We start from the raw sequence: 26,068 nt of genomic DNA, 5'->3' as shown, positions 1-26,068 counted from the left end.
CGTCATTGTGATACTTGCTTTGTTGCAGTGGTCTAGAACCGAACCCATAACATTTCTGAGGTTTGCCTGTATTTGCCTAATTTTAAAATTAAAAACAGACTGTAAAATATTCAATCTAGCAAAGCAGTTAAGAGTTTGGGCTATGGGATTAGACCTGAGTTCAAATCCCGATCCCACCAGATTCTAGTTGTAGACTCTTGGGCAAGTGGTAGAAGCTTCCTATCTATGCCTTAGTTTACTCACCTGTAAAGTAGAATAAAAGTTCCTACCTCATGGCTTTGGTGAGGCCTTAAATGAGATACCTGGCCCACGGTGAGTGCTGAGTAACCGGTAGCTATCATTTCGTTAAGTCAATGAAACATAAGACTGATGACATATGCGGGTCACAGCCAGCTCAGAGAGAGCAGAAAAGGGGAATTTGTAACTGGCGTGCGAAGGTGAGATAGGCCTGCAGGGATGGGGCCTTCAGTAGATGCTGAGATGACCAACGGTCGGGCATATCCTTTTCCCACTCTGCTGGCCTCAGCCAACTGTTCTACTCTCCTGTGCAGTGGACAGGCACAGCCCCCACCAGCACAGGGAAGGTGGTGGCACTCAGGATGCCAGGCTGAAGGGAGCTTCACATCACACCGTGCAGAGGCCACGTCCATCTGGGACTGAGCTCTTGTGAGATTTGCATGAAGGGCTGTCTTCCGCACACAGGGGTGGAGATCCTTGGGTGTACTAGCCCGTGGATCCATCAGGAATGACTATTGTGTACCCCTTTTTGCAATAGAAATTGGAAGAATCAGACACGAGTGGCTGCATTCAGAGTGTAATTGGTACAACAGTAGTTTTGAGAAATTCAGTACAAGTTCATTTTTTCAGTATACATTTGTTACTATGTTCCAGGACCTGTTCTAGGCACTTGGAAGATACATATAAACGTGTGTGTTCTTGCCAAGAACGTTTTGAGATAGGGACGATTGTTACCCTCATTTTACAAGTGGGGAAACTGAGGTATTGAGACGTCATTTGCTGGAGAACACACAGTTAATAAGTAGCAGAGCCAGGAAGCTGCTTTCAGAGCCTCTACATGTAACCTAATCTCAGGTTATCATGGCCTCCTGCAGCTCCCTTTGGTGGAGAGGCGCTGCTCAAACCTGCTTTTCGGAGCAGGTTAAGAAGCGCCTGTCCCTACCTGTTGTATTTGTATACAGGCCCAGGGCAGAAGGGAGGGGCAGCTTCTTGCTGGTTAAAAAAAAAAGAGAGAGCCTTTCCCTGAGCCACTTGTTGTTGAAGAGTCATGGGGGATTTCCAAGCGTATGATGGGCTCTCTTAAAAACAGTTTAAAAGCTGGAGAAAGAAACGACCAATTTCTCTGTTTTTTTCTTCCACAAATAGGATACATTTTGTTAAGAGAACGCATGTTTGTTTAATGAACCGCACTGAGGCTGGATTCTGGCCAGCTGATAAACAAGTGTACTGCCTAGTACAGAAGTCATTTCTCTAGTTCCTGTTTTTCAGGGTCCAAACGTGTTGTGGGCATCTTTCACATAGGAGAACTTGTAAACCCAGAGCTTCAGGCTAGAGATTGGCAAGCAAAATACGACTGTTGGACCTGAGGCCTTCGGCTTTGAACTGCAGGTGTAGAACAAGCAGGCTGGATGTCTGTGGTCTCCGGAGAGCCCCGAGCTTAGATTCGCAGCCCACCCCTAGCATGCTTTAGGCCTCGTGGTCTACAGACTGGCATTCTATTTTCTTCCTGGTCTCGAGGGCCAACTCTAATGAATGCTTTTTCCTATGTTGATGTTTTTAATCTCCAAAATGTTGTTTACCATCTTATTTGTGGTAAGTGAAACCCTTTTGTAGGGGGTATGAAAAAAAAAATCAGTAAGTATTATATTTAACCTTCTCTGGAGCCTCCCTAGTATGGCTTCCCGTACACCTGAGCTGCAGGTTGGAGCTCTTTTCCTGTCCCTTCGCCCTGGCTCAGATTCTCTGACATTGGTACTCCACGGCCATCCTCTCAAGTTAGTCACATGAGGACAGCCATCCTTACAAGTTTCTGCCGTGAGGAGAGGAGTGCCCTTTGTGGGATGCTTCTCTCCTCACTTCTTTCAGGGAACCCAGAGACGGCCCAGAGCCTGGCACCCGCTCCAAGCTGGGCCTCAGTCCCTGGGGTGCCCCCCCACAACCCTGGTCTGGTTAGCTTGATATGTTCAGGAGGAGGGGTCAAGAACCAGATTTTGTCTCAAAGGAACTTTCCCAGCTTTCATTTCTGCTTTCCCACACTCGGGATACTTTCTCTTCTAGAATTTTGTTCTCTGAAAGTAGACTGGGGCTTCCCTGGTGGTGCAGTGGTTGAGGGTCTGCCTGCCAATGCAGGGGACACGGGTTCGAGCCCTGGTCTGGGAAGATCCCACATGCCGCGGAGCAACTGGGCCCGTGAGCCACAACTGCTGAGCCTGCGCGTCTGGAGCCTGTGCTCCGCAACAAGAGAGGCCGCGATAGTGAGAGGCCCGCGCACCGCAATGAAGAGTGGCCCCCGCTTGCCACAACTAGAGAAAGCCCTCGCACAGAAACGAAGACCCAACACAGCCATAAATAAATAAATAAATAAATTTAAAAACCTTTAAAAAAAACTGACATTTCATTACCCTTAATTCTGTCATAAAGTTCTATATTTTAAAAAAAAAAAGTAGACTGTTTTTAAAAGTTAAGGCTGTGGAAGGCAGTTTCTGGGGGGCAGGGAAAGTTCTATTTCTGCCCTGGTGCTGGCTATGCAAGTGTTCATTTAATAACGACTTGGATCTGTATGCTTAACGACTTGTGCACTTTTCAGTATGTATATTTTACCTGAACAACAGAAATGAAGATTTTGTGATTTATTATGAGAGGAGTATCAGCTCTTCTGCTGCCAAGAAAGCACAAAAGGAAGGAAGATGATACAACAAGAGAGGAATCCATTTCAATTGATGTGAAAATGGGGGGGGGGGGTCCAAGGTGAAAGTGGGCAGTGACCCAATAATTTTAGGTACTCCTCCTAAAGATGTGTGCAGCATTTTAGTAGTGTTTGTTATTATAGTAGTGGAAAATTGAAAACAATTAAATGTCAAGTCATAGTTAAGTGATGGCACAACCAAAAATGGAATGAGATTTTGCTATTATAAGTTTGCCATAGGACTTCCCTGGTGGTCCAGTGGTTAAGAATCCGCCTTCCAATGCAGGGGATGTGGGTTCGATCCCTGGTCGGAAAACTAACATCCCGCATACCGTGGGGCAGCTAAGCCTGTGCACCACAACTACTGAACCCGCGCGCTCTAGAGCCCGCGTGCTGCAACTAGAGAGAAGCCCACACGCCGCAACGAAAGATCCTGCATGCCGCAATGAAGATCTCACGTGCCACAACTAAGACCCGATGCAGCCAAGTAATAAAAAAAGAGTTTGCCATAAATGTTTGTTTATTAAAGCCACTTATAAAAGCATAGTGCAATCCCATTTTTAAAAAGTATATATTTTATATATATGCATAGAAAATAATCAGGAAGAATGTACACCATAATATTAACAATGGATTATTCCTGAGGTAAAGAATTATGGGTGACTCTTATTACCTTATCTAATTAAGTCTTTTCTTCCAATGAGCATGCATTTCTTCTACAACGTGGTAAGAGAGGAAATGCGTGTGTAGGGCTGCAGTTTGGGCTCTTAGCTTCCTCACCAGAGTCTGTCTGCTACGTTCCCACATCTGCTGGTCCGGGGGAGGCCAGGGCCCGTACCAGCTGCTGTCACCATTCTGCCTTTACAAACTATAAAAACTCACCGATGATCCCAGGAGCATATTCAAATACAAAATCTCAAGTTTAGAGAGAGCTGACTTCCATTCAGCTTTCCTGATGCTCAAATCTTGTTTGCAAAGGGCAGCCTCTCCTCTTTCATGGGTCCTTCTGCAACGCGAGGGCTGGGAGAACCATCCTGCCTCCACTTTGGGATTTCACAGAGGTTTTCTTCAGAGGTCTAGTTGTTCATTTTCCAGGATTCAGTTCACCCCTTCCACTTTATTTGAGGAATTCCTGTCCTCTGTATTGTCTCACGCTTAATTATTAAAAGGTCTGATCCTGTTCAGCTACATCATAGAACTCTGTCAAGTTCTCTTGTCTTATTTCATTACCTCCTCAGGGCTCTGGGCACAGTAATGGGTCTATCACAGGTGCTCAGAAAAATCACTTGTGGGCTTCCCTGGTGGCGCAGTGGTTGAGAGTCCGCCTGCCGATGCAGGGGACACGGGTTTGTGCCCCAGTCTAGGAAGATCCCACATGCTGCGGAGCGGCTGGGCCCGTGAGCCATGGCCGCTGGGCCTGCGCGTCCGGAGCCTGTGCTCCGCAACGGGAGAGGCCACAACAGTGAGAGGCCCGCGTACTGAAAAAAAAAAAAAAAAAAAAAAAAGGAAAAAAAGAAATCACTTGTTCTCTTGAGGCTTGAGACACAGCTCCGCATTCTGAGACAGAGGCCTCCAGAAGAGAGACCTGAACTGTGTGGAGGTCAAGCCCTGAGCCCTGCTGGGACTCTGATACAGCTGCTGCCCGTCTCTGGGCTTCAGCCTCCTCCTTTGTAAAATGGCTGGGGAAGAGGTTGGGGCTGAGTGGGTGCCGAGGCCCCCGCCAGCCCTCACAGCCTGGTTCCGAGAACACAGCTTGCGGTAGCTCTGGCCTACCTCCCCTTTACCCCAATATGGGAGCACAACGGTATTATAACCCTTGCGGTGTACCCTAGACATGGTAGAGTCTCGTTTTGTGTCAATCAAAGTAAACACGTAAAGAAAAAGTTAACTCTTCCCACCCCACCCCCAGGAAAACAATACTAATGAGAATGAATACATATGGAAGGAAGGAAGGCTGGAGAAACCAAAAGGGAAGGACTCCTGCTCTCCCTGTCAGGAGAGTTCTCAGTTTGAAGTCTTGTAGTGGCTGTCACGCGGGGCCCGTCGCCACGTTAGGTGCATCTCTCTGAAGGTCTGGGCTTGCCTCCCTGTCTGACCACAGGCCTGGAAGAGAGGCAGGTGACCGTCACTGCAGCAAGAGGCCCTGCAGTGCGATGCAGCATCCACCCGTGTCTACCCACCCCTCACCAACGTCCCAGCATTCATGGGGGTCTGAGGACCTGTCCCTGCGGCACCAGCATGGCACTGGGTGAATGACCTCAGCAGCCTGCCAAGAGCTTTCCTTGTGCCACCTTGTTTCATCCTCATGGCAACCTGAGGGGTAGCCACCGGGGATGAGAAGTTAGAGAACGTGCCCAAGGTCACATAACTAGGAGGCGGGGGAGCCAGGATCTGAAGCCAGTTAGCCCAGCTTCTTAGAGACTTTGTCAGGGTCCCCATGGAGGTGAGAGAAGCAGGCTGGTAACCAAGCCATCATCTGACTTGATTCTCAGCCCTCAGGAGGATCACAGTGTTAGGGGAGGATGTGAAAGAACCACTGTCGTCAACCAAGCAGAGCTGCTTTACCTGAAAGTCCCTTTGACAACCCAAATTTGATGCTGCACTAAAAATGTGTTAATTCAGGACTGGGCTGGCACCTTCTAAACGGGCTGATTCATCGTGAGTGTCATGTCTACACACACCATCCTCCGAAACCTCTGTGTTGAAGCTGAGCTGCCCTTGGTCATCACTGAGTTTATTAACTCGTGTGTGAGTTCCTCATATTTTTATGCAGATTTTTAACCTGCGTAGCTTTGTATTTCAGGGCAGAGTTTTATTCTCAGTGGCTCATTTCAAAATGAGACTTTTCAGAAAAGAGAGAGATAAGGGACGATTCTCCTCCAAAAGCTCCCAACTGTACCCCGAATATTGAAATTGCTAAAAATCCTTCTCTGCTTTTAAAGAGTCTTCATCCCCTTGGTATATCACCTCTAGTATATGCATTGGAAATTCATTCCATTTCCACTGTTAAAAATAATGATGTATAAGACAGTGAACTTGGGTTCCTGCAGAGAAATATCAAGGAGTGTGAAATGCGAACCCCAGGTATAAAACTTGAAACATTTTCACCTACCGAAAGGAACTGGTGAATATAGTTGGTTATCGTTAACGCCCTCTGCCTCGGCCCCCAGCCACAGAGAGGAGCCTGGGCTTTGAATAGCAGTTGCAGCTCTGCTACTTGCTAGCAGTATGGCCTTGGACAAGTCACTAAGTGTGCTAAGCCTCAGTCTCCTCGTCTGTGACATGCTGGTCACAGTAACTATTTTAAAGGTTGTTATGAAACTTGAAACTTTTTATATATATATATATAAAGTGTACCAGTGATATATGGCACTGGTACACTTTAGGCTTTCATCGAATGGTTGTTATTATTCAATATTATTGATAATTGGAGTGTAAGCATAACTCTGCCACCTTGGGTAGGTTTCCTGATCTCTGAGCCAGTGATCTGTGAGATGGCACTGCGGTGTTTCCCCCGTGGGGTTGCTGTGAGCATGAGGAAGACCCTGGGTGTAAGTCCCGCCACAGAGCTGGGCTAGAGTGGGCGCTTGCTAGATGTTAGCACAGCGCTGCGTGGCCGAAGCTCGAAGGAGGGAGGAGACTGAGGCCTCTCTTCCAGACACTGTTTTTCGTTTTTGTTTTTTCCTAATCACTTCAGAACGATCATGGGCTGGAACTGGATGAGGGAGTCGGACCGCCAGATCGCTAATTGCCCCTAACCCCTGGTCCTCCTTTCTTCCCACTGCAGTCCTTGGCAGCAAATCGAGGCCCCGAATTGCCACAGGGAAATTAGGAACTGAGGCCGTTCTTTATTTGGTTCAGGTGATATAATTGGCTGTCTCTCAAAAAAGGCTAGGCCAAGCCAATAGGAAAACATAAGTTTTCTTAAGAAAAATACAAGACCCAGCTGGAATCATCCAGATAAATTGACCTCAGGTCTTTGGAGGAGCTAGGATTAATTGGGGGAATCCTTCAGATGGGCGTTTTGATACTAGGCCAAATAAGACAGACATTTCCTGAAGTCATACTTCTCTCCCGCTAAGCCCGACCTGGGCCTCCATTTTCTCCCCAGTGTCAGGCTTCTGCCGCTCTTTGTTCAGGCTCTATGCTGACTCCCTGGCCCCCAGGACTCCACTGCCATGGCCTCTCTCTGGGAAAGATTCCCACCATCTGCTGCTTGGGAAGCCAGGACCTGTGTCCAGGGCTGCCTGGGGTTAGCAGGCCCAGAGGTTATAAGAGACTCACCTGGGACATTTGCAGACGCGTCTTCGGTTCCCTGGGTAAGGAAAAAGAAGGGATAAAGCGTCTGCCCCATCACGACGAATAGTTCCCAAATATGGTTTCTCCTTCACTTTTCCTATTTATTTAGGATTATAACTTTTTTTTTCTAGTGTGGCTATGACTATTTTATGTAAAGCAAACAATAACTACATCGACATTATAAAAAAAGACATAAACTTGTAAAATGACATTAGTGCATAATGATGATTGACACTGTGAAGATTAATTTATACTATAAAGAAATAAGCTGTAAAGCAAGCATGATATAATATTTATATTTTATGGTTTTAATAGTTATTATTAAAATTTTTAAAAATTGTAGTCGGTTTACAATATTGTGTTAGTTTCAGCTGTACGGCAAAGTGATTCAGTTATACAAATAATACGTATATATTTTTTCAGATTCTTTTCCATTATAGGTTATTACAAAATGTTGAACATAGTTCCCTGTGCTATACAGTAAGTAAGATTATAACTCTTGAGAGTCCAGGTGAGGACTTCTTTCCTATCCCTCTTTGTATCAATTTAAAAAACATTACATATATACACTACTAAATGTAAGATAGATAGCTAGTGGGAAGCAGCTGCATAGCTCAGGGAGCTCAGCTCGGTGCTTTGTGACCACCTAGAGGGGTGAGATAGGGAGGGTGGGAGGGAGACGCAAGAGGGAGGAGATATGGGGATATATATCTGATGTATAGCTGATTCACTTTGTTATACAGCAGAAACTAACACACCATTGTAAAGCAATTATACTCCGATAAAGATGTTAAATAAAAAACATTGCAAATACAGATGTGGGTGAACGTGGGTTAGTACAATCACCTGCGTGGGATCCAAGACGGGGTGGGGGGCTCGCAAGCAGGGGGACCAAGGATAAACCACTGCCTGTCGTGGTTCTGACCCAGCCCTCCCGGGCACAAGTCCCAGGGCCACAGAGCCCCCCCCCCCCACCGCGCCTCCCCCGCCACTGCCCCCTGTCCCAGGCGTTTGTAATAAGCCCAGACCTGTGCGCTTGCTACAGGCTTTGCCCATGGAACATCCCACCCCTGCTACTGCCGCTCCGGGGCACTGTCTTCCTAAAAACCTCCCGGAGAGTGGAAAGAGCAGCGCGAAGGGGTCTTCCCGCGTTCTCTCTCCAGGAAAGACAAAGGCTGCGCCTGGCCCTGCGGAGCAGCTCGGAGTCCCAGGAATTGCAACCCCGACTCCCGGCAAGGGCTGCCTAGAGCGAAGCCGCGCAAAGGGCGGGAGTCGGGCTGACTCTCCCCGCCGCGATTCCCTAGGACTTACGACGGTGGCAGATGACCGTGATGACCAATAACAGGAAAAGGATGGCGCAGGTCCCGGCCAGGGGCGCCCAGATGTAGATATCGCAGGAGAAATCCAGCCGCCTTGTGTCTACTGACGACACAGAAGACGCCGACATTTAGGAGCGGGCCCGGGATCCCTCACCGCACCCAGCCAGCCGGGGCACTTCCTTCTCCCGGCTCCGTCTCTCGGTTTCCCCACCACTCGGGCTGCCCTCGGCTCCACCTTCAGGATCAGGGCTGCCCCTGGCGAGGGCTCTCCCCGCGGCCGCCTCACCTGCGCTGCCCGCCGAGGGCCGGCACACCTCTGGGCGTGGAGACACAGTCTGCAACGCTTTGGTGGGCGCCCGCGTGGCTGGTGGCGTCGCCGGCGTCGTGGTGGGCTTCGCTGCGAGAGCAACAGAGAGTGGTTAGGGGCCGGGCTGGAGCTGTGCACGCGAACCCTCCCCACCGCTCCGCGCGCCTTGGCCAAGTGGGCGCCTCCTCCCGATTTTCCGCTGGAGGAGCCGTAGACCACCGCTCTCGCGGAGCTCTGTGCTCAGGGCAGGGGAGATGGGGTGGGACCTCCTGGTCCGCGAACCGTACCCGGCGCCTCGGACGTGAAGGCAGGGCCCGTTCCCCTCCGCCCGGCCTCTCTCCAGGGCCCCACCGGAAACCTCGTGGGCTTGGAGGTGATACCCGCATTTTAATGACCAGCAAAGGGAGGCTCAGAGAATTTAAGTACAACTTGCCCAGGATCACACAAGCCCGGAACTCGAGCCCAGATCAACCGGACCTAAAATGCCATCTTCAGTTCCTATCCAGTCGCACTCTAGCCCTAGCCTCAGTTTCCTCATCTGTGAAATGGGAACAGTATCTAAGTAGCCCCGAGGGGCGCTAAGAGGCTCGAAGCGTGTGAAAAATGGACTCAGACTGAGCCCCAAACCCCACACCGAGGGGTGCCACGCCCCTGGCGCCCGGACCTGGCAAGAAGACAGGCACGAAATTGCTGAAGTACATAACCGAGTTGCTCATGAACGAGCAAAAATAGTAGCCTTGGTCTTCCTCGTGGAAGCGGTGCAGAGTGAGGTGGAAGTTGGCGCCCTCGGCCTTGGTGCCGGAGATGTAACTGGTGTCCAGCCCCTCGGCCGGCTTGGACCGCGTGCTGGAGAGGTACATTAGGAAGATGGGTCTGGAGGCGTCCCCGGGCTTCTGGTAGAGCCAGGAGCAGCTCGACGTCATGCTGGACTGCAGCACCTCGCAGTGCAGCTTCACCTTCTCGCCCAGGCGAGCCTGCACCTGCACCGGCGACATCCGGAACGAGAATGACTCGAGGACCGTGGCGGCATCTGCGGGGCACACGTAGTGAGGCTGAGCCGGGAGCCCCGCGCCCCCCGCCAGCCCCGGCCCCGTCTTCCCCAGGGGTCGCCAACTCACGGAGCAGCAGGCCCAGCGGCAGGAGCAGGGCGGTCACCGGCGAGGCCATGGCGCGCTCCCCGCGGCGCCGCTCCGCTAGCGGCTCGAAGCTGCGGAGGAGCGCAGGAGCCAGTGGGACGCCGACCGGGGAAGTTGCGCCCTTCGGCCGGCCGCGGAGCCGATTTCGCGTTCGGAGGATGTGATGTCACGTGAAGCCCTGAGGAGGAGAGAGTCGCCCTCCTTTTCGCGGTTGTCACCTTCCAGCCCAGAGAGGGGGCTGGGGGCCGTGAATGGGGGCCGTCGAGGCAGCCTTGACAGGAAGCTGGGAATGGTTGAGAACCACGGGTTTGAGGACAAGGAAAGGGGCTTGGAAGTGGCCCTTGGAATGGCTCTCCTGTGGGTGTGACAGCGGCCGAGGATAGAGATGAGAGATTTCAAGAAGGGAGGGTGAGTGAGCAGGAAGGAGAGAGAAGTGTCCACTTCCTTTGCCCTCACTTAAAGTGGCCTTAGCACCGGCATCTTGGGGCTTTGAGGCCGTAAAATGGGCCCTGAGGGCTGAAGAGGAGTTCGTGACTGGCCCACTCCTCCGGAACTCCTCCGGAGTTCGTGACTGGCCCACTCCTCCTCAAGCCTTGTGTGACCTCTGCTGACCATACCCTTCAGGCTTTCCCCAGCAGCTGAACCTGGCCACACAGCCTCATTCCTTCCGGCGTCCACTCAGCAGCCTCCACATCAGCCCCTCTCCTGGCCAGTCCCCCAGGCACCCTGCTGTGAGCATTATTCTCCGAAAGGCGATCTGATGGTGTCACTCCCGCAACCTTCCATGACCTGCAGGACTGCGTGGCAGCTCAGCCCTGGCTTGGCTCCTAGCCTTTGGGTGCTGGCTCCTCCCAAGCCTCTGCTCTGGTCTTTCCCATCCACCTACCACTGCATTCCCACAGGGCTTGAGATTGTCTAAACTGTGGGCTTCTCTTGCCTTTGCTGTTCCCTATGCCTGCAATGCTGTTCTGTTTCCGCCCCAGGCCCAGCTCCCGTGCTAGGGGGCTTGGACCTCACTCCTCTGTACCTCTGTCTATGGCTGCTTGGTGGGGACAAGTGTGCAGCCTGGGTGAATGCTTGGGTGGAGACAGTTCTCCCTGTCTGAACCTGACACACACTTGGCCACTTCTTTTTTGTCTGCTGCTGTCCGGAAACCTTCCGCCCCACAGTGGGTGCCCTCTCTCATTTCTTCAGGGTCTTCCCACTTTGCATCCCATAGTGGGTGCCCTTCATGCTGCTGCTGCCTAATTCTAGAGACAAGCCACCTGGCATTATCTGTTCCAGGTGTCTGCCCCACCCGTGAGTTCTGCCCCGCGGCAGTGGCGAGAACTATGTTCCAGACACACACCCCCGCCCACCCCCACAACACCCCCCACCACCACTGCGAGGTCGCATGTCACATCACAGCTTGGGCTGAGCTGTGTTTGCAGAACTGTACTCCCCTCGTGCGGTCTGAACTTAAGTGTTGGGTGGGCTTTTTTTTGTTTGTTTTTTACTTTGATTTCAACCCTCTCCCCCCGCCCTCCGCCCAAAGCATCCAAGGTGCTTACTCTAACGTGGACCATTTATATTTAGACATGTTTTTAAAAGTGTCTTTTAAATTACAAAAGTTATATATTCTTGAAAAACTTCAGACGATACAAAAAAGAGTATGGGGAAATTTCCCTGTCTCAGCTCTCCTCGCCATCATCCATTCTCCAGAGAAAACCACTGTTAACAGTTAAGTGTGCTCCTCAGATATAATCTATGCGTAAACAGCTGTTTATACATCATTTTTGACACATGGTTGTACTATACACATATTTTTTGCAACTTGCCTTTCTTGTCTAACAGCAGAAGAAAGCTTTCTATGTCAGCACCTGTAGATCTACTCCATGTTTCTAAAGAGGTGCATTTTATATGGGTGTTCTCTAACTTAGTTTTCCTATTAATAGGCATTTAAGCAGTTTCTCAATTTTTGCAATTACTAGTAAGGCTGTAGTAGATACAATGTATCTGTATCATTGAGGAGTCACTCATGCACATGTAACATTTTCAGATGGAAGACAGGCAGGTTGGGGAAGGAAAACCCTTTGTAACTGTAAATATGACTGTGGCACACAGCAGTGGGTTCCCTGGCATATCAATATATGTGTGTGTGTGTTCCTGGCTGTGTAGACACAGTGCTGTGCCTTAACTTACATCAATGAGGGTGACAAAGGAACAGCCAAGTCCAGATAGGCCACTGACAAGGCAATCCTCTTTTTAGATAGTTTCCCATTTTGTTTCGTCTCTGTTCCCACTGCAGGAATGTTAGATGGCCCTTCTGGCCAAAAGATGCAATCAGGAGGTGGTGAAGAGGATGGTCAGCCACAGAGGCATAACTTGCTGGTGGAGGAAGCATTGGAGGAGAGCCAGAGTCGACCTGCAGATATTTGGATCTTGGGAACCAGGTCCCTGAGTACGATGATGGCCAGATTCTGAGGTACAAGACTTGAAAATAGAATCGTCCTATCCCAGTCTCCTGGAAGTGAACTGCAGCTGGTTTGGAGGTCTTCCAGCCTTGCAGTTAAGAAAAGTGTCAGCCATGTGTGTGGCAGCCCCTTTTGTGCAGAGCATGACAGAGGATGGGGGGATGTCAGGGCAACATGTTAAACCCACCAAGGAGGCTTTGCGACCCCAATGATATTTTTCGCAGAACTCGTAGATTCTCAATGAAACCACAATGACATCCGCCCTGCAACAAACAGGAGAACAGATGCAATTGTGTAAGTTCTGGGGATGCTTGTTTGCTGCAGGGCCAGGTGTGCAGAGGGCTGGGTGGAACCTGCCAGGTAAGCTTCCACATCCCACACTGTGTGGCACTCACATGGGGTGGATGAAGAAAGGGGAACTGTAGCACTCTGTCAAATAAACTCCTTATTTTTAGATATCCAGAGAGAGAGAGAGAGAGAGAGAGAGAGAGAGAGAGGGAGGGAGGGAGAGAGAGAGAGAGAGAGAGAGAGAGGGTAAGAGAGCAACCCGTTTCTATGCTGAATTTAAACAGGTCTTTGTTTTTTCTCAAGGTGTGTGTTCTTAAGCCATGGAAATACTTTTTTACATTAATTAAAGACTATTCAGAACGCATAACTGCGCAGGGCAGTGGTAGGAAATTAATCAGCTCCTAAGATGCTGACTCAGGGCCAACCCAGAATCACGGTGTTGGAAGTTGCCTGCTATCTCCCCTTGCCGGTCCAAGAGACGTTACCGTCTCCTTGGACAGAGTTAGCTTGTTTGGGCCTAGAAAGGCCTTTGAACTCTAGAATTATCAGAGCCTTGCTTTATCTCAATCACAAATACCTCTTAATTCTACCTCACTTCTGCCATTTCCACTTTTCCACCCCCCAGACTCCCAAGTTCAATGGGGCTACTGTCATCTCTTGTCTGGACTTTTGCAGTGGTCTCCTAACTGGCCACCCCACTTCTACTCTGGTCTCTTCCAGTGCTTCTGGTCCCTTTCAGTGAAGATCTTGTCCTGCCAACCCTGTGCTCCATCCTGCAAGGGCTTCCCATGGTCCCTAGGAGAAAACTGGGGGATCCTGGATGTTGTCTGAGGCCCTGCACACTCGTCTCTGCAGCCCATCTTTGTCCCCTCCCACTTGCCTCCTTCACACCTTCTAGGCTTGGTGCCTCTCTGTTTCTCCAAGGGGCCCTGCTCCTTTCCACCTCAGTGCCATTGCCTCCATGCTATTCTTTTAGCCTGGCTTGTTCTCAGCTCTGCTCTCTGCTTAGTAAACTCCTCTTCCTTAAGACCCAGTTCAAGCATCTCCTCCTCATGGACTCAGCCCCTTGCCCCCTCCCTGTGCTCCCAGGAAGTACAGACCATATGCTTCTCAGTGTCACCTGGACCTTGGGCATCCCTGGACTGAAGCACTTATTCTGCACAGCAATGGTTTGTTTGCTCATCCAGCTTGATGACCAGACCCTTGGTGTCTTGAGGAAGTGACCTGGTATTGTTCACGTTTATATTGCGGTGCCTAATAGACCATGGCACACACTTGGTCTTCAAGAAACCCTTGTTTTGTAAAAGCTAAATGCAGCGTAAAGCAGATCAGAGGAGGTAGAGATTGCTCATTTCAGGTAAGAGTGCTCAGGAAAGGCTTTACAAAGTGGCTGGTTTGTAGATAAGGTAAGAATTAGGAGAGAGGTTGCTTAGAATGAGGCACTTGACTTCTAATCAAGATGGTGCTGATACCATGTTTTAATACGTAGTAATGGTATGGTTGAAGGTAAAAGAAGGAGACGGAGGAAGGGGAGAAGATAGATGCATTCAAAAGCAAGATGAGTGTCATCCTGGATGTAGGGGTGGAACCAGGGCTGAAATCTGGGGCCATCTTGTTGGGATCTGTTCTTGAGTCTGTGTCTTGGGTCAGGATTTCTCTTGGTGAAAGTCTGGAGAAAGCTGTGCGCTTCTCCATAGTCATGACTCACATAGGGCTGCTCCCCTACAGTGTCGGGAAGGCAGGCCAGAGACTGGAGCTGTGGCAGTGTCACCACTGGACAGGAGCCCAGAGCCATCAGAATAAGGCCTGGTTCTGACGGTGGGCCCTGAAAAAACCCAGGAGGATGCAGTATAAACAGAGAGAGATTTTTTAAAGTTCCCATTCAAGATGAGATTACATAGACACTCAAAATTCAAAATATATGTAAAGATATTTAACTAAAATTGGGATGGGAGTTCACTCCAGAAGAGATGCAAATTATAGAACAACCTGAAAAGAGTTTGAAACAGAGAACAAGAAGGTGTAGAAAATGCAGAAATTAAACAAGAACAACTGAATAAATACTGATAAATACTGAGCACACTGGAAATGAAATCTATATATAGATTAGATATAAACTAGGATACACTCTAGATTAGACATAGTTGAAGGGACAATTAGTGAAATGGAAACTAGCATTGAGGAATTCACAGAGACTGCAATGCAAGGAGATAAAGACAGAAGCAGTTTGAAAAGCTATTGAGATGTGAATCAGCACTGTGAAATGTCTAATGGGATTTCAGAAAGAGGAGAATAAAGGGAGTATGGAGAAGGAAAAATGGAAGAAATCATTGCTTATGATTTTCTACAATTAAAGACACAAGTGATCAGATCAAAAGTGCTCCCAGAATGCCAAATAGGATAAGTAAAACTATGTCCATCTCTGAACATATCAAGATGAACCACAAGACTTCAAAAGCAAAGAGAGGAAGGCAACCCAGGAGGCCAGAAGAAGCTGAGATGATGTTTAAAATATGCTTGGGGGAGCCTTAGTCACAGTTTGGATGGGGTGAAGAGAGTAAGAAGCTGATCTGTGATGGGAAAAACCCACATGTTGGTTGACACCTTGTATTCACGCTGTGTCATTCTCCTCTCTTGGTGCAGACACACATTTGCTGTAAAGTTGCGTCAACTTGCTACAGATCTTTAATGTCGAGAACATTCAAACAGGAGCATCCTGAATGCAGCTGGAGAGCCAGGATTTGAATTCAAGTGAGGGGCCAGGGCTGGGGAGGCAGCCTCTGCAAGGGGGAAATAATTTAAGTTGTGAGAGTGGGTCTGATTGCAAAGACAGGTAGAGTGGAGGGGAGGAGCAGAAGAGGATATTGAACCTTTAGGGAAGGCGCATATTTAAGGAGATGGAAGAAAACACTGGCATTAATTCAGGTGGTGTAGGAACTTCAGGATGGGGCTTGAGAAGTTGGCAAGGGTTTATGGAGAGGTGGCTTCTGCAGGTGTGGGCTATAAAGGAGCTTTGGGAGGGCATTCAAGCTTGGGACAGCTTGAATACAGCCCGTAGCAGGAAGAGATTGTAAGCCTGTGTTCAGTGCCTGGTCCACTTAAGGACATGCTTATCAGAGGAAGACTAACAGGTAGGGAGGGGGGCGGGGGAGGGGGGGTAGTCTGGGGAGGGTAGGGAGTTGGAGTAATGTTGGATGAGGTGACATTGATGTCTGCACCTCATTTATTGTTCATTCACTTAAATGTTTCTTCCATTCACTTTTTTTTTTTTAAGTTACAAAAGCATTTGGACACTGAAAAAATAGAGCAAATAATATAAAACACTCATATGCTCCTCGGAAAACACCCCTCAAAACTAATGTGTTAGCATTTTGTCATATTTGCTTCAGATAAACGTTACAGATACAATTGCAGCATCCTCAAATAACTTGCCTCCTCCCCAGAAGCAAAAATTGGGTTTTTGTCTATCAGTTGTGAAAGAAGGATGTTACATTTCCAACTATGATCCTGGATTTGTCTATTTCTCCCTTTAACTCTGTCCACTTTTTGCCTGTATATTTTGAAGCTTTGTTGTTGGATACATACACATTTAAGATTGTTCTGTTTTCTTAACAGATTGACCCTTTTATCATTACAAATTGTCCCTCTTTATCTCTGGTGATACTTTGTTTTGAAGTCTAGTTTGATATTCATATGGCCACTCTAGCTCTCTTACGTTTTCTGTTTGAACGATATCTTTTTCTATCCTATTATTTTCAACTTGCCCCTCTCTGTTTTAATACTTTTACTGTGTGTATATATATATATGTATATATATATATATATGTATTAGCTGTATATAATTTTTGAGAATGTTTCAATATACAGAAATATTATCATATTGAATGTCTTTGAGTTTGATTTATGCTGAGACGTAAATTTAGTTCATTTAACTTAAATGCTGTATAGTAATATTATCTGGTGAATATACCACAGTTCAGTAGTTCTCAATCAGGGTCTTCATACCTCTGGGGGGACGTAAAGACTGTCCTTAAGGATACACATAACTTTTTAAAAATTTATTCTATTGAAGTATAGTTGATTTATAATGTTTTAATAATATCTGCTGTACAGCAAAGTGATTCAGTTATACATATACATACATTCTTTCTCATATTCTTTTCCATTATGGTTTATCACGGGATATTGAATATTGTTCCATGTGCTATACAGCAGGACCTTGTTGTTTATCCATTCTATATGTGAGAGTTTGCATCTGTTAATCCCAAACTCCCAATCCCTCCCTCCCCCCCACACCTTCCCCCTTGGCAATCAAAAGTCTGTTTTCTATGTCTGTGAGTTTGTTTCTGTTTCATAGATAAGTTCATTTGTGTCATATTTTAGATTCCACGTATAAGTGATATTATATGGTATTTGTCTTTCTCTTTCTGACTTACTTCACTTAGTATGATAATCTCAAGTTGCATCTATGTTGCTGCAAATGGCATTATTTCATTCCTTTTTATGGCTGAGTAGTATTCCATTGTATATATGTATATGTACCACATCTTCTGTATCAATTCACCTGTCGATGGACATTTAGGTTGTTTCCATGTTTTGGCTATTGTGAATAGTGCTGTTATGAACATAGGGGTGCATGTATCTTTTTGAATTACAGTTTTGTCTGGCTATATGCCCAGGAGTGAGATTGCTGGATCATATGGTAATTCTATTTGTAGTTTTTTGAGAAACCTCCATACTGTTTTCCATAGTGGCTGCACCAATTTACATTCCCGCCAACAGAGGATACACATAATTTTAAGGGGTTTGTTTTCCAGATCCCGAAAGCCTGTTTATCCTTTTTCCTGAGACAGGTCTGCCCAAGAACAAATGCCTTTGTCAAGTTTTCACACAGATTCTCCGTCCCCAGCCCACATTTCATAATTGCTCTTTTCCTGCTTTGAAACAAAACAGCAGACTTCCCACCCTCCTGTACCTTACTGTGGTGCAATCAAAGAGAAACACCCAAATAGTTTTCATTTAGTATCCGTCTGCTTCGGAATTGCCAAAGAATGCATTTCTCCTGAGTAGAGTCCGCGAGATGCTGGGAAACAGGGCATGTGGGAGAGTACTAGAGGCAGAGCTCCTCAGGACAGACTCCCAAGTCTCCTCACTCTACCTGCCTCTCCACTGCAGAGCTGGAATTCAGAAGCGAGACAGTTATTATGGGATGTACATTAACATGTTCATTAGACTTGCAAAAGGGATCAGACTTCTTTTTTTAACAGAACGGAAGCCTGATTTGCTGGCTGGTTTGACATTGAAGCCTTTGCCAATGAGGTTAGTTGGCAGTCTTTTTATTTTCCGTGAATCACATGAGGGAAACCTTTAGCTCCAAAGTTGTCATGAAAACAAAGTGTAAAGCCTTTTTTTTTTTTGCTGTACGCGGGCCTCTCGCCACTGTGGCCTTGCCCGTTGCGGAGCACAGGCTCTGAACGCACAGGCTCAGCGGCCATGGCCCACGGGCCCAGCCGCTCGGCGGCATGTGGGATCTTCCCGGACCGGGGCATGAACCCGCGTCCCCTGCATCGGCAGGCGGACTCTCAACCACTGCGCCACCAGGGAAGCCCCTGTAAAGCCTTTGATAAGATAAAAAATATTTTATCAAAATATTGTTTTGGTAAATTTGTATGGTAATTAAAAATATTTCTATTTCCCCAACCCTTTCTAAGTTCATCAGGGTAGGCAAATGCTTTTGGTGAGAGAGGAACAATGCAGTTGATAGCTACTTGATAGGCTGTAGTATAAAGCCTATTTCGGTGGATTCCAGAAATTGAGAAGTGAATAACTCTAAAGATCATGACCAATCCACGTGCAGGTCAGTGCTTCCTGAGTCTTTCCTTCAACATAATTAGAAGAAGACCTACTAGAGCTGGCAACAGTTAGAGATTGAAATGAATCTCCCCACCCCCCCAAAAAATTTACATATGCTGAAGTCCTAATCCCCAGTATCTCTGAATGTGACTTTATTTGGGGATAAGGTTTTTACAGAGGTAAACAAGTTAATATGAGGTCATCAGGGTGGGTCCTAATCCAATATAATTGGTGTCCTTAAAAAAGGGGAAAGTTGGTTACAGACACATAGCCAGGGAGAACATCAAGTGAAAATGTTGCCAGATCTCAGCTTCTCTGTGCACCGATGCCGAACAGAAATACCGAGACAGAGATGTTGGAGGATGAGAGAGATGGCTTTATTTTTCTCTGCCAGGCAAAGGGAAGACACAGTAGGCTAGTGCCTCAAGAACTGTGCCCCCCCCCTCCTTGGGGAATTGGAGAAGATTTTATACGTGGGGCTCACAGGCGGGGTATGTGATAAGGATCAAAATAGTGAAGGTCTTGCATTATTTTTCCTTTGCATTATTTCAAAACAGTCATAGCTGGCGTCAGGCAGCCCGGTAATTGGGGTCCAGCATTCTGGTAATTGGGACTGTTTGTCTCTGGTTTATCTGCCAGGGATCTTCTTTAGAAATGCAGAAGCTACAGGGAGTGATTTCTTACCAAGGGGCATAGGGAATGTAGTGATAGGCACAGGATGTAACTCACACAGAGTCAGGGGTGATAGGTGCAGAATGTAATGTACATAGTGTCAGAGAGTGAGGTTAGCTTTGTGAAGAACAAATCTAGTTACAGACACTACAGATTAGTAACAGTTAAAATAAAACAAAGGGGTGATTAACTCTTTCAGGCCAGGTTATATTTCTTCTCTGGCCTGTTCACTGTTCCCTTTGTTTTCCTTGCTCTCAAGAGAAGGAAAACTTCATTTCTATTTTTGCTGCAACAAAAATAAGGACAGAGATAGGGATGATGCTTCTACAATTCAAGGAACACCAAAGACAGCCAGCAACCCACTAGAAGCTATGAGAGAGGCATGGAACAGATCTTCCTTTCAGCCCTCAGAAAGAACTAACGCAGTCAACACCTTGATCCCGAATTTCTAGCTTCCAGAACTGTGAGACAATACGTTCCTGTGGTTTAAGCTACTTACTTTGTGGTACTTTGTTAGTTGCAAAATAACAAAGCAGCTAATAGATCATTAAAATTACCTTCTGATGATGGGTCACTATTGTGGGGTGATTGGGGTTTTTTGGCCGAAAAAATTTTGGAAAAAGATAAAAGATTGGGACTTCCCTGGTTGCGCAGTGGTTAAGAGTCCATCTGCCGATGCAGGGGATACGGGTTCGAGCCCTGGTCCGGGAAGATCCCGCATGCCACGGAGCAGCTAAGCCCGTGCGCCACAGCTGCTGAGCCTGCGCTCTAGAGCCAGTGCTCTACAGCAAGAGAAGCCACTGCAATGAGGGGCCCGCACACCGCAAAAAAGAGTAGCCCCTACTATGGCAACTAGAGAAAGCCCGCGTGCAGCAACGAAGACCCAACGCAGCCAAAAATAAATAAATAAATTTATATAAAAAAAAAAAGATAAAAGATTTAGTGACTCTGCTGTAACAAAACCAATTGTTTATTTATGGAAACAAGATTTTTCAGTGCTTACTTGTTATGAACAAAACAAAAACAAACAAAAAAAGGAAAATAATTGATGCTGAACTCTGTCTCATTCTAACGATAGGTAATATTATCCTGTGGGTTCATTAACTAATTGGACTCTATTCATCTCATTAAGAGCTGAATTTCCCCTTGTCGACTTAAAAAAAATGCACAACATGAGAGGAGCAAGTTAAGTTTTACTGGAGGCAAAATGAGGACTGCAGTCCGGGAGACAGCATCCCAGATAGCTCTGAGAAACTGCTCTAAAGAGGCAGGGGGGAAGATCAGTATATATGTGATTTTGGTGAAGGGGGAGTACATTCAATCAAACACATATTTTTTACAGACGGTTGCTGCTAGCCAAGAAGAGCAGAGGTCAGTCACCATGAAGGATTTTAGTGCTTTTCTAGATATGAAGAGATACAAGAATTGGGCTCATAAAATGGGCTCCTGAAAATATCTAATTATCTGAAGACCTGTTCTGCCAGTTTTTCCCAGAGCACAGAGTGCCTCATTTCTGCTCTCTACCTGAACTCCTTTCAGTGGGTGTTGAAAGTCAGCAGCTGTAGCAGCTCATGATTTAATCCTTGTAGAGGTCGATGGCAAGTGCCAATGGGAAATGCCAATTCGTAGCTGACACCCTCAAAGTTACTTTTTTAGAAAACTTCTTGTTTTGAGATGATTACAGATTGACACTGCAATTATAAGAAATAATATAGACAGATTCCAAGTATCCTTCATCTACTTTCCCCCAATGGTAACATTTTGCATAACTGTAGTATATTAGAACCAAGGGTTACTTTTTTTGTTTAATAATTTAAATTTTTATAATTTAAAATTAATTTTATTTTAAATTTGTTATTTTTGAACAATTGTGTACTACTGATAGTTGCAATGATGGCATAATCTAAACTTTTAATACTTAGAAATTTATGATCAATAAAAGATCTTCAAGCATAAGAACGTATTATATTAGAATAAATGTCTATGGAGGAAGTGGGATAGAATTCGTAAGTTTGAGGAAAAAAAGGAATGATGGAAAATTTCCAAAAGTTAAAGAACTTGTTCTTGTATTTTTAAAATGGGTGATGGTGTTGCAGCAAAAAATAGAAATGAGACTTTTCTTTTCTGATAAACAAGGAAAATAAGGAAACAATGAACAGGCTGGGGAAACAGCCCATAAAGAGTTAAGCAATCTTGGTTATTCTTTTGCTGTTACTACTAACAAACACTCGTAGCTAGACTTGTCCTTCACAAAGCGAATTACTCTCTGACTCCGTATGAATTACCCTTTGCACCTGGCATTTCTTTTCTCCCTACACTCCCTTGTAGCACTCTTCATTTCAGAAAGAAGGTTATGGGCCGATAACTTCAGGGACACCAGACGAGGTTGCTTCGCTGCCTGATGCCAGCTTTGGCCATGAATTTTCAGAAGAAAAGAAATGCAAGACCTTATTTACTTTGAGTGTTATCACCTACCCCAGACCACAAGCCCTGGGCTACAAAAACCTTTCCCTATTCCCCAGGGAGGGGGGCACAGTTCTTGAGGTGCTAGCCCACTGTGTTCCCTCTTTGCATGGCAAATAATAAAGCTACTCTCTCTCGTTCCTCCAAAACTCTGTCTCCATATTTCTTTTTGGCATCGGTGCACAGATGCCAAAGATTTTTGGCATCAATGGTTGAAACAAAATTGATACATCATCTGTTTATATTCTATTAGAAACAAAAAGTGATGTAAAGTTTTATTTTAAAATACCAATATTTACAACACATTGGAAATTATATACTTTACAAGTATACTATTATGAAAAGTGTTTGATGTCAAGTTAAAACTGAGTGAAGAGGTACACCACACTCACAGCAGCATTATTGACAGTAGCTAGAACGTGGAAACAACCCAGATGTCCATTGATGGGTGGCTGGATAAGCAAAATGTGGCATATACATACAATAGAATATTATGCAACCTTAAAAAGGAAGGAAATGTTGACATATACTGTAGTCATGGATGAACTTTGAGGACGTTAGGCTAAGTGAAATAAGGCCGTCACAAAAAGACAAATACTGTATGCTCCACTTACACGAGGTACATAGAGTAGTCAAAATCAGAGACAGAAAGTAGAATGGTGGTTGTCAGGGGCTGGGGGGGGAGGGGGAATGGGGAGTTGTTTAACGGGTATAGAGTTTCAGTTTTGCAAAATGAAAAGTTCTGAAGATGGATGGTGGTGATAGTTGGACAACAATGTGACTGTACTTCATACCACTGAACTGTGCACTTAAAAATGGTTAGGATGGTAAATATTATGTGTATTTTACCACAATAAAAATTTTTTAAATGAGTGGAGCACATAGTCTTTCACATTTAGGGGGTGATACAAGAGAAGTAAGATTTGATGACAAATGCCACTGTTTACTTCTCTAGTCCTCTGTTGATGGACCTTTTGGCTGTTTCCAGGTTTTGCCATTATAAACAACGCTACGGTGAACATCCTCGTACATATACTTCCTAGAGTCCATGTACAAGATTTTCTCTAGGGTATCAACCTGGAAGAGGAATGACTTAAGGAGGACACTGACCTTGAGAGGAATGATGTCTTGAAGCATCTTCTTCTCTTACCCCCATAGCTACTGGCAAAGTTCTCTCCAAGGTGATGGTACCCACTTACACTCACACCAGCTGTGGGTGCATTTCCATTTACCCACATGCTTTCTAATTCTTGGTTTTGCCAGTGTTTTCAGTTAGGCCAATCTGATAGGTGTGAGTTGGTATCTTATTGTTGTTTAAACCCACATCTCCCTAAACAAGGAAGGGATTGAGCATTTTGTCAGATGTTGGCCATTCAGCCTCTTCTGAAAAGCACTTGGTTGCTTTCTTTGCCTTCTTTGAGTGTCAACAATGTTAGTAGCTTCCACACACCAGGTGCTGTCCCTATCTTCCAGAACTCACATCACTTAAAATACAAATTTCATTGGTGCTTAAAGAACATGCTTTCTTGCCAGTCAGTTGTTCACTATTCATTTCAACAACCAAACGAGGCTTCAGCTCTTTTCTCTGTTCAGACTGTCCTGAGTCTTGCTGTATTCACAGTTCAGCCTCTGCCAAAAAACTCTGCGAGGCAAAATAAACTATCAAAAGGCCAAGGCTCCTTTCTGTCCCCTCGCCTTCTCCCTCCTCCCCTCCTTCTCCTCTTTCACCTCCTCCTCCTTCTTTTTCGATGAGACAGTTTGTCGTCTTGAAACCGTTTACCCAAAACAGAAACTTTAAAAAGTCAGTGGAATTTTTTCTTTTTGCACAAGATGGTTATTTTTTTTTTTTATTTGGCCGCTGGTGGAGCATCCACGAAGTAACCTGAACTCGACCGTCAAGCTTTTCACGCTCACATTTCACAAACTATGACAAGCCCCTCATGCAACTTTCCGAGGGGACCTGAGTTGTTGTCTCCGGTTACCTGCGGGGTGAGCTGTGGAAGCCGGAGGACGCAGCAATGGAAACATTGCAAGAGGGGAGAACGACTGTTTCCACGGCTAACCACCAGAGCCAGAGGGCGGGCCCCGTAGGACGGTAACCCATTTATCAGAGTCTTCTCTGGGAAGAGGAGGAGGGAGGTGTGGATCTTGGGAGAGGAAGGAGGGCAGAAAAGGCGGAGCTAGGGAAGGAAAGAATAGATGAGAGAGGCCAAAGGCTTTTCCCTCCCTTCTCGACTCGTCCTCCGGTTCCTCCCACCCACCGCCTTTGGCGGGGGCGGAATGATGATGGGCGTTAGAGGATTTCTCAGGGTGGTTTGCACCTTCTCAGTTTAGCAGGAAGGAGAGAAATGAGCTGCTTCTTTCACACCCCAGACATTGCGGTAAACTGCCCTTCAGGAATGTTCCTGGCTGTGCTCAGAGGCAGAGGCATGAAATAGGATCTCCACGCAGAGACCCCCAAGCGATCGCGCAATGGAGAGGGGCTACAGGGGGCTGGGGTGCGGGGCTGTGTGTGTGTGTGGGGGGGGGGGCGTGCGGTTGCCATGGGTGTCTCTTGCCGGCCGGTGCACCGGCTAAGCAAATGGGGACAGACAAGGGAACACGTGGTACCACGATGAGGGTGCCAGGATGTGGTGGGTGCCGCCGCGGACAGGCGCACGAGAAGCCCAGCCTCCCGCCCGGTGGGGTGGGGACTGGGGAGGGCGATCAAAGCGACTAGAGCCAGCTGGGTCCGGATTCAGTCTTCCTGGAGGCGAAGAAGCAGGCGTGATGGGAGTGGGGGGGCCGGGTGGCGAGCCAGGCTGAAGGCAGGCGGTGCTGCAGAGGTACGGTGGCCCGAGGCGGGGCTGTGGAGGCCGAGTTGATGCCGGAGAGGAGCTGGGGGCCGGTTGACACTCCTTCCCTTCTCGGTTACTCGTTCTGCACAATTCTCTCGGCCAGACTTGGGCAGAGATCTCAAATATCCACCCCGATTGATCCAAGGCCTGGATTCTCCTCCCCCGTTTCTCGCAGAAATTTTTTCTGGGACAGCCAGCCCTCATCGGAGGGGGCAGCACATTTCCCACTCTTACCCCAGGAAAACAGGGGCCCCAAAGGAGCGGCAGGTGCTGGCCTTCTGCAGCTGCACGCATAGGGCACAGAGCTCAGCCCGCAGCACTGGGGTAGAAACTGGGGTGCTATAGCGGGTGGGCAGGACCTTGCGGGGGGCGGGGCGGGGCGGGGGGGAGGCAGGTGAAGAAGCGCCTGCGGGCCCCTGGCTGGGGGCGGGGGGAGGAGAAAGGAGAGTTCTAGAATCCGGACCTGGAAGTGAGCTCAGAGAAGATCCGATCCAACACATTTATTTTATAGAGGAAGAAAATCGGAGGCCCAGGGACGGTGAGCCATTTACTAGAGTAACTCAAGAGGCCAGAACGGAGCCGGGACCAAGTACCACGGGACGCTCCTTCCCGCTCCCGAGCGCTGCCTGCCTTGAATAAAATCTAATGCCCCGCTCAGTCCAGCAGGGGGCGATGTTGCTCTAGTTTGGGCCTGGTTGGGCGCGGGGCGGGGCGGGAGGAATTGTGAATTCAGTCCGCGCGTGCCCCCAAGCAAAACTGAAGCCGGTTTACGCTCCCTCCCAGCCCGCCGGTGCCCAGCCCTCTTTAATGACCCCACCTAGCTGTTCCCGGGCTGTGGCTTTGGCCTCGCTCTTCTCAGGATCTCCACCCCGACTCCCAGGAGTCCTATTACAGCCCCCTAGAGTTCTACTTTTCTTCGGCAACCGAGGGTACATTGGGGGACGGAGTGGCGTGGGGTGGAGGGCAGGAATTGCATTTGACTGGGGATCAAAAGACTGGTTGAAGACGGAATTTCTGGCCCAAGATAGGGCGGGGAGATATCTCGGGTAGACTCCTAACCTCCTCCAATCCCTCAGTATCTACCAGTGAATGCTAAACCATCTGTGCGATGCATCGTCCGTAGAAATAAAATGTCAACGCTTTAATGGTGGAGAGGAGTCCCCAATTTGAGAACCTCTCTTCTTTGTGCCAGGCTGTGAGTTCTCCCAACTCTCCTTCCCTCCGTTGTCAAAAATGAAAAGGGACCGGACTGGAGATCCTGGGCCGTCGCAAGTTCCGGGAGCCCCGTCCGGGGCTGACCCAGCAGCTGTCTGCTGGTCCCTGGCGCGAACGGCGGGGCCCAGGCGCGGAGGGGAGGCGGACAGTTTCCTCCAGCTTGCTCATCCAGACCAGCAGCCCCGAGGGAGGGCAGGAGGGGTGCACCAGGCAGGAAGCGGACGGGGTCGGGGGGCTTGGGATGCCCTGGGGTCAGGTGGAGCGGCTAGCCCCTGGTTTCTCTCGAGCAGGGCGCGGTGGTCA

General features: G+C 47.6%; 2 protein-coding genes across 2 annotated transcripts in view; one reads left to right on the top strand and one right to left on the bottom strand.

Moving 5' to 3' along the window:
* The window catches only part of RMND5A (required for meiotic nuclear division 5 homolog A), a 77,038-nt gene extending 64,703 nt beyond the window's left edge, over window positions 1–12,335 (top strand). The window contains exon 7 of the mRNA XM_067704447.1: window positions 12,272–12,335. Coding sequence (XP_067560548.1) covers window positions 12,272–12,320 — 49 coding nt within the window. The 3' untranslated portion in view covers window positions 12,321–12,335. The remainder of the gene's footprint in view (window positions 1–12,271) is intronic.
* CD8A (CD8 subunit alpha) lies at window positions 3,435–10,015 on the bottom strand. The gene is made up of 6 exons (XM_067703885.1): window positions 9,967–10,015; window positions 9,513–9,878; window positions 8,828–8,938; window positions 8,534–8,644; window positions 7,208–7,238; window positions 3,435–5,026 (listed from the first exon to the last, which is right to left on the bottom strand). Exons 1-6 carry the CDS (start codon window positions 10,013–10,015, stop codon window positions 4,975–4,977), a joined length of 720 nt encoding a protein of 239 aa, XP_067559986.1. The 3' UTR covers window positions 3,435–4,974.
* Window positions 12,336–26,068: the final 13,733 nt, after the last annotated feature.

This window comes from Pseudorca crassidens, chromosome 14 (genome assembly GCF_039906515.1).
Source record: "Pseudorca crassidens isolate mPseCra1 chromosome 14, mPseCra1.hap1, whole genome shotgun sequence".
Classification (NCBI taxonomy): Eukaryota; Metazoa; Chordata; class Mammalia; order Artiodactyla; family Delphinidae; genus Pseudorca; species Pseudorca crassidens.
This window is presented reverse-complemented; position numbering and strand designations above follow the sequence as displayed.

Bases quoted from the DNA above. Each gene is read 5' to 3' on its own strand.
- CD8A (XM_067703885.1), bottom strand. From the start codon at position 10,015: ATGGCCTCGCCGGTGACCGCCCTGCTCCTGCCGCTGGGCCTGCTGCTC. The intron at 9,879-9,966 runs GTGAGTTGGCGA...TGTGCCCCGCAG, and splicing joins GCCGCTGGGCCTGCTGCTCC to ATGCCGCCACGGTCCTCGAG. The intron at 8,939-9,512 runs GTCCGGGCGCCA...TTGCTCTCGCAG, and splicing joins CGTGCCTGTCTTCTTGCCAG to CGAAGCCCACCACGACGCCG.